The 8,532-nt window shown below is 46.2% G+C and overlaps 1 protein-coding gene across 1 annotated transcript; it reads left to right on the top strand.

Moving 5' to 3' along the window:
* Positions 1-1,281: 1,281 nt before the first annotated feature.
* LOC123405993 (ABC transporter G family member 39) lies at positions 1,282-8,002 on the top strand. Its single transcript, XM_045099500.1, has 23 exons — positions 1,282-1,634; positions 1,733-1,853; positions 1,965-2,053; positions 2,135-2,219; positions 2,351-2,510; positions 2,593-2,669; positions 2,802-2,852; positions 2,928-3,018; positions 3,120-3,421; positions 3,514-3,795; positions 3,877-4,354; positions 4,437-4,540; positions 4,639-4,801; positions 4,884-5,006; positions 5,088-5,197; positions 5,285-5,617; positions 5,722-6,012; positions 6,106-6,189; positions 6,275-6,408; positions 6,511-6,738; positions 6,834-7,005; positions 7,103-7,357; positions 7,457-8,002. The coding sequence occupies exons 1-23, from the start codon at positions 1,282-1,284 to the stop codon at positions 7,715-7,717; spliced, it is 4,347 nt and encodes a 1,448-aa protein (XP_044955435.1). The 3' UTR covers positions 7,718-8,002.
* Positions 8,003-8,532: the final 530 nt, after the last annotated feature.

Here is an 8,532-nt window from a genome sequence, read left to right as displayed (position 1 = left end):
ATTTAAAAAGTGAAAGCATCAATGGCCCACTTAGGGAGCTGCATGAGGATATGTACAATGATGGCATATCGATACAGATGCCTATGATAAAAAGTAGTTTGAAGCATTTATATTGAATTTTTCTCTTTAATGCAAGCTATCATTAGTGGGCCTCATCAAAGAATGGAAAATAAAGACTAATGCACATGCATCTTTATTTTTCACTCTAACTTTTGCAGCTATTTACATCGGAGCATTTTCTTTTCAAGCACCCGTCTCCTGCAAAGGACCCCGCTTCCTCATTCAAACCTACTTTTCCTGGCATCCGATCCTACATTGACATACGGGGCATCATCCTGAGGCTATGCATTGACCATACCCTCATAGACATAAGTAAGTAGGAATAGGAATGCATGTGGTGAGAGGATAAGTTTACCCCTATAGGAAAGATTCCGGCCCAACCAACCAGATATGTTTTCAATAATTCTGTCAATAATAGGCTGTATATCTTTCCTTCTAAGTTTTTTCTTAAAAAAATAAATAGAGGGGCACACCCAGGTTCTTAAAAGGGAAGGAGCCAAGTTGACAACAGAAAATCTAAGCAAAGCAACTAGCTAGCAGCTAGTACATCATCATCTACATGGATAGTGTGAATGTCACTTTTGTGAAAATTAATTTTCGTCACAATACATGTTTGAGAACCATTTCGTTCTAGTAATGTGAACATCGCGGTGGATGCGGGGCCGTGGCGGGGAATGCAGGTAACCGACGTTTACCTGCAGCATCCACCGCCACACGGCCGGCCGGCCCGCCGGCATGAAAGTCCAGTTCCCTGATCTCCGTACAGAACCCCACCACGATCCACCGATGGACGGCCACGGGCGTCCGACAGAGGCGACCTGAACGGGTCAAGCCGTTCATGCGCTGGGCGGGTCAAACCATGCACGCTCGAGCCGAGACCGGCCAGAGAGTGTAGAGCCGAACGACAAGGACCCATGCGATTCCACGCCCGCCACCCTGGTACGTGGTAGTAATCTCGATCGCGACGCCCTAATCGCGCCACCAAACCGCGTGTTCGCCGGCAAGCCGACGGCGGGTATTTATAGCTCGTGCCCCGGCACCTTCTCCTCCTCAGACAGTCCGTCCGTCGGTCAGTCAGTCAGCCAGCCACTGACGAGCATCCGATCCTCTCGTACGTATCTTCCACCAGAGCATCAACGAGCAAGACACAACACAAGGTAGTAGTAGCAGCAGCAGCACGAGCAACGGCAGCGGCCGAAGGAGAAGGAGGAGGAGGGGCCGATGGAGATCGTGAGGATAGGGAGCTCGGCGGGGGGCGGGAGCGGCGTGCGGCGGACGGCGTCGTCGTGGCGTGGGGCGTCGGGGAGGAGCGACGCCTTCGGGAGGTCGGCCAGGGAGGAGGACGACGAGGAGGCACTGCGCTGGGCGGCCATCGAGAAGCTCCCCACGTACGACCGCATGCGCAAGGGCATCCTGCTCCCGGGCGCCGTGGCCGGCGTCGGCGGCGCCGGGCAGGAGGTGGACATCCAGGGGCTCGGCCTGAACGAGAGGAAGAATCTCATCGAGCGCCTCATACGCACCGCCGAGGAGGACAACGAGCGCTTCCTCCTCAAGCTCCGCGACCGGATGGAGCGGTACGTCTCAGTTCATCTTCATCACCTCGCTTCTGTAGCTCCGTCCATCCATTTCTCTCAGCACAACAATATATGCTGATGTTTGATGTGTTTGGCAGGGTTGGTATCGAGAACCCGACGATCGAGGTGCGGTTCCATAACCTCAACATCGACGCCGAGGCGTACGTCGGCAACCGAGGAATCCCGACGTTCACCAACTTCTTCTCCAACAAAATTATGGTATGATCCTTTGCCTTTCAGTCATGGAATGGAAGAACCGGACAAAGTTCAGTATATGCACATGCTGAGTGGTTCCAACTTCAGTTTCTGACCCTTGTCTCAATCCTTCAGGATGTGCTGAGTGCTCTGCGCATCGTTTCAAGCGGGAAGAGGCCCATCTCCATCATCCATGACATCAGCGGAGTCGTAAGACCCGGGAGGTGAGTGAGAGATCATGGACCTGATTGTTTGGCATCATCTCGCAGTTCTTTCGGTGTTTTAATCGTATCGAGTTTCTTCAGGATGTCCTTGTTGCTCGGCCCCCCTGGGTCTGGAAAAACCAGTCTACTCCTGGCCCTGGCAGGGAAGCTGGACTCAACTCTCAAGGTACGGCATCTTTACCTCCTTTTGTGGTTTTGAGTACTCCATTTTTCATTCCACACAGAAATTTACAATATAATCAGGGAAGATATAGCTGCAATCTGTAACATGATGAATTTGAAATTGGAAATGTTCAGGTGTCAGGGAGAGTGACTTACAACGGGCATGACATGCATGAGTTTGTCCCCCAGAGGACATCAGCGTACATCGGGCAGCACGATCTTCACATCGGCGAAATGACGGTGAGGGAGACGCTGGCCTTCTCTGCAAGATGTCAAGGAGTAGGAACCCGTTACGGTAGGCTACACGGGCACTGGAAAATGGAAATCCAACTATTCACAAAATGTAAAGTGATTCTTATGGTGGTTTCAAATTGCAGACATGCTTTCTGAACTCTCAAGAAGGGAGAAAGAAGCCAACATTAAGCCAGATCCTGACATTGATGTCTACATGAAGGTGAGCTGTTATTCCATATATATAAATCAAAATCCTTACTTATTTACGAGTAAACAATACAATATTGCCTTTTTTGAAGAGAATCAAAACAAACTACAGCTACTAAGTTATTCTGCTCCTCTGTCCAAACAGGCCATCTCTGTGGAAGGTCAAGAGAGCGTGATCACAGATTACATCCTCAAAGTGAGCACCATACATAACATGAAAATAAGCCAAATAAATGCATATGCCCCTGACACACTTGCATCTGTCGTGCAGATTTTGGGTCTGGAAATCTGTGCAGATACAATGGTTGGCGATGGTATGATCAGAGGCATCTCAGGAGGACAAAAGAAGCGTGTCACCACAGGTATGTGCAAAAATATGCAGTTAAGGAAATGAATGCGCATAATGATGCCCTTTTGATCATGACAGTGAAATTAGATCTCTAAAATCATTGAATTTAAATAGGCGAGATGCTTGTCGGGCCAGCAAAGGCACTGTTTATGGATGAAATCTCCACCGGTCTCGACAGCTCCACAACGTACCAGATCATCAACTCCCTCAGGCAATCTGTCCACATCCTCGGCGGCACGGCGTTGATCGCGTTGCTTCAGCCCGCACCTGAAACATACGAGCTCTTCGATGACATTGTTCTGCTCACCGAGGGGAAAATCGTGTATCAGGGTCCTCGAGAAAGTGTCCTTGAGTTCTTTGAGGCCGTCGGATTCAGATGCCCTGAGAGGAAAGGCATTGCAGACTTCTTGCAAGAAGTATGTGATACACAAGAGCTCTCTGTGCTGCATGTTGGGACTAGGAACTCAAAATTTGACCGTGTTTATCCGTGTTTATCGTGAATTCACAGGTAACATCTAGGAAGGATCAGCACCAGTACTGGTGCCGAAGCGACGAGCCATACCGATACATCTCGGTCAACGACTTCACGGAGGCATTCAAAGCGTTCCATGTTGGCCGTAAGATGGGGTCGGAGCTCAGGGTGCCGTTCGATCGAACCAGGAACCACCCTGCTGCGCTCACGACTTCCAAGTTCGGTATCAGCAAGATGGAGCTTCTCAAGGCATGCGTGTCTAGGGAGTGGCTGCTCATGAAGAGGAACTCATTTGTTTACATCTTTAAAGTAGTTCAGGTATGCATCCCGCTTGTTGAAATTTTCCTCAATTCTGAATTCCGATAGTGAAGTTTGATGAATGTTACATGTTTGTACCAGCTCATAATCCTTGGGACCATCGCAATGACTGTCTTCCTGCGTACGGAGATGCACCGGGACACAGTCGAGGATGGCGTGATCTACATGGGCGCGATGTTCCTCGGCCTGGTCACGCATTTGTTCAATGGATTCGCCGAGCTCGCCATGAGCATTGCAAAGCTGCCCATATTCTACAAGCAGAGGGACCTGCTCTTCTATCCATCATGGGCATATGGATTGCCTACATGGCTGCTCAAGATCCCAATATCATTTCTCGAATGTGCCGTGTGGATCTGCATGACTTACTATGTCATTGGCTTCGATCCAAACATCGAAAGGTTCTTCCGCCATTACCTGCTGCTTGTGCTGATCAGCCAGATGGCATCGGGTCTCTTCCGGGTTCTTGCTGCTTTAGGAAGGGATATGGTTGTTGCAGACACATTTGGGTCATTTGCTCAGCTTGTTCTTTTAATTCTCGGTGGCTTCTTGATAGCTAGAGGTATGTCCAATCTCCCTCCATTCAGCGGCTGTTCATGTAGTGTCAACTGTCAAGAACATCATGCTGAGTTCCATTTCTGCAGATAACATCAAGGCATGGTGGATTTGGGGCTACTGGAGCTCCCCTCTGATGTATGCCCAGAACGCCATAGCAGTGAACGAGTTCCTTGGGCATAGCTGGCGGATGGTAATGCAGCGTCTCCTGGACCCTTGATCGGCCTAATTTCAGTACATCGGTCGAATTTCAGATAGATAATTCAAAAACAAATGCCAATCTTTGTGCAGGTTGTTGATCCGACGGAAAGCAACGACACGCTTGGCGTACAAGTCTTGAAGTCGCGTGGCATCTTTGTCGACCCAAACTGGTACTGGATCGGTGTTGGTGCCTTACTTGGGTACATCATGCTCTTCAATGTACTCTTCATTGTGTTCCTCGACTTGCTTGACCGTGAGTACCTTGTCAGCATAAAATGCATTGATTCGCGCATTGTTACCATCTTACGTTGGCGCTGACAGCCTTCTATCTACAGCACTTGGAAAGGGCCAAAATGTTATTTCCGAAGAGGAATTGATGGAGAAGCATGTGAACCGTACCGGAGAAAATGTAGAATTGCTGCTTTTTGGAAACGATTCCCAGAATTCACCTTCCAATGGTCAGTAGAAATTCTTGCATAAACTGCATCAAGGAACGCATTTCCACTGTTGCATCATTGTGACAAGTATAACAAATGCAGGTGAAGGAGAAATCACTGGCGCTGACACCAGGGAGAGGGGAATGGCACTTCCATTTACTCCCTTGTCGATCACCTTCGACAATATCAGATATTCTGTGGACATGCCTCAGGTAAGCATGACCCAGAAGTTCTATCCTGTGTTTGACGCAGCTAGCACTAATAACAGATACTAAATGTGATGCACAAATCTTTGACAGGAAATGAAAGATAAAGGTATTACTGAAGACCGGCTAGTGCTCCTGAAAGGTGTAAGTGGAGCTTTCAGGCCAGGAGTTCTTACAGCATTGATGGGCGTCAGTGGGGCAGGAAAGACCACTTTGATGGATGTGTTGGCGGGACGGAAAACTGGCGGTTACATTGAAGGAGACATCAGCATCTCTGGATACCCGAAGAACCAAGAAACTTTTGCCCGGATTGCTGGTTACTGTGAGCAAAATGATATCCATTCTCCACATGTCACCGTTTATGAATCCCTCGTGTACTCGGCGTGGCTCCGATTGTCCCCTGATGTAGACTCAGAAGCAAGACAAGTAAGTTGAATGCCTTTATTCTGCCAGTTCATAAGTAGCTCATTATAATATACACACTGCAACTGATATCTGGAGTACTGAACTGATCCATTTCATGAATTCAGATGTTTGTGGAACAAGTCATGGGACTCGTCGAGCTGACATCACTGAGGGGAGCATTGGTGGGACTACCAGGAGTGAATGGTTTATCCACCGAACAGCGTAAAAGGCTCACCATTGCTGTTGAGCTTGTTGCCAACCCCTCCATCATATTCATGGATGAACCAACTTCTGGACTGGACGCAAGGGCGGCTGCCATCGTGATGAGGGCTGTCAGAAACACAGTAGACACAGGAAGAACAGTTGTCTGCACCATCCACCAGCCCAGCATCGACATATTTGAAGCTTTTGATGAGGTAAATTGCAGCAAGGACAAGGAAATTGTGTGATCTGTAGAAGTATTGATTGTCTCATGTGAGAACTCACATGTTATTCTTGAATATTTACAGCTGTTCCTGATGAAACGGGGAGGAGAAGATATTTATGTCGGCCCCTTGGGACACAACTCGTGCCATCTGATCGATTACTTTGAGGTAAGTCTCCTTACTGATCTGTTGAACAGAGCGATTTCCAATTTATGGCATGCATGATAAACCTTGCTTGGTGCCCCAAATGTAGGGCGTACAAGGTGTGAAGAAAATCAAGGATGGATACAACCCTGCAACCTGGATGTTAGAAGTGACCACCCTAGCTCAAGAAGATGCCTTGGGTGTCAACTTTGCCGAAGTATACATGAATTCTGACCTATACCGGTATGTTGCAGTCTCAGAACATTGTTTCATTTTTTTTATAAAGTGTTTCGGTTTGTTTATATACTTCTCTATCATTTCACTGATTTCAATGCATCATGTCAGGAGGAACAAAGCTCTGATAAGTGACCTAAGCACACCTCCACCTGGATCGACGGACCTGTACTTCCCAAAACAGTACGCGCAGTCCTTCTTCACACAATGTGTTGCTTGCCTGTGGAAGCAGCACAAGTCATATTGGAGAAATCCATCATATACTGCAACTAGAATCTTCTTCACGACTGTTATTGCCCTCATCTTCGGCACCATCTTTTTGAACCTAGGACAGAAAATGTAAGTACCTTCGCTAACAACTCCAGCTGAGACACTGATACATAATGACACATCATGAGGAAGAAACTTATTTGTACTTCCATCTTTCCTTTTAGCGGCAAGAGACAAGACCTGTTCAATTCTTTGGGTTCCATGTACGCAGCAGTTATTTTCATTGGAATTCAGAATGGACAATGCGTTCAACCTATTGTTGATGTCGAGCGAACAGTTTTTTACCGAGAAAAAGCTGCTGGAATGTACTCTGCTCTACCCTATGCTTTTGCACAGGTAATGGTCGTTGCAGAATATTTTGAAACGAAAAGATTGAACTTTTGTTCCTTCAACTTTTTTTTAATAAAATCTAATGATGTTAACCATTCAACAGGTTTTCATTGAGATCCCACACGTCTTCCTGCAGACCATTATTTATGGTCTGATTGTTTACAGCTTGATTGGCTTGGACTGGGCATTTATGAAATTCTTTTGGTACATGTTCTTCATGTTCTTCACTTTCCTGTACTTCACATTTTATGGGATGATGGCAGTCGCCATGACGCCAAACAGCGACATTGCTGCCATAGTCGCAACTGCATTCTATGCGGTATGGAATATCTTTGCCGGCTTCCTGATTCCCCGACCAGTAAGTGTCCAGTGACTGGTTTATTTGTAGTGAACCAACACCTCTACATTTTCTCCATACCGTCGATACTAAATTATTCGTGTCTTGTCTGGCTTGCAGAGGATACCAATATGGTGGAGGTGGTACTCATGGGCATGCCCGGTGGCATGGACACTCTACGGGCTTGTTGCCTCACAATATGGAGACATCGCAGATGTTAGGCTGGAGGATGGGGAACAAGTGAACGCTTTCATCCACAGATTCTTTGGATTCAGGCATGATTACGTAGGTTTTATGGCTATTGGTGTTGTAGGATTCACTGTTCTCTTCGCTTTTGTTTTTGCCTTCTCCATCAAAGTATTGAACTTCCAAAGAAGATAAGAGAAGCTATCTGAAAACAGATTCAGATTTGCTCCAGATCGCTATAGCTAGTAGTGTTGGCACTAGGCAGTAGGGAACCCAGGAGAATAAGTTTAGAGACAGAATATTCGGTGTCCGTTTCTTAGGCAATCAACTTAGTTCAATTATGTACATATTGTAACTCTCAGAGGAGGGCACGTTGTAATTTTGTACAATTGTTAACAGTTCAAATATTCTTTCCGCAAGATTGTCTATCTTACCCAAAAAGGCTTTCGCCCTGCTTTTTATATAAAGCAATGATCAATAGCATGGCAGTAAAAAAGGTTACCATCCGCTTTTCAGGCGCTGTTATCTGACTGAATGTACCCATATTTTCAATTGTGAGGTGTCCAAATCCAATTACGTATGTGAATTGACTATTGCGCCTCAAATTGTTTCAACAACTAGGTCCTGTTTGATAACGAAGAATTTTCGTAGTATTTGTAGAATACTGCAGTTTTGGAGATTATCATAGTTTTATTTACAGTGAGGTGTTTGGTTGCCTCTAAGAATTGTAATTTTAAAACTGCAGTATTAGAAAAACTATGGTTTTTTCTCTGCATAAAAAAAAGAACCCCAAACCTCTTTTTAAAAAACAGAGAAGGTAAAAAGAAGGACTGCTAGCAACGGCTAGCTAGCTAGCTACGAATGCATGCACCATCAACGGCTAGCTGGTAAACTTTACAGTAATATGTGGCGTAATCAAACGGTTTCTCTATATTGTGAATACTGCAAAAAATATTGTTATATTAAAACCATGGTATTTTCTATCTACACGTAAAATTACTGCAGTTTTT

Source organism: Hordeum vulgare, chromosome 6H (assembly GCF_904849725.1).
Source record: "Hordeum vulgare subsp. vulgare chromosome 6H, MorexV3_pseudomolecules_assembly, whole genome shotgun sequence".
Lineage (NCBI taxonomy): Eukaryota > Viridiplantae > Streptophyta > Magnoliopsida > Poales > Poaceae > Hordeum > Hordeum vulgare.
This window is presented reverse-complemented; position numbering and strand designations above follow the sequence as displayed.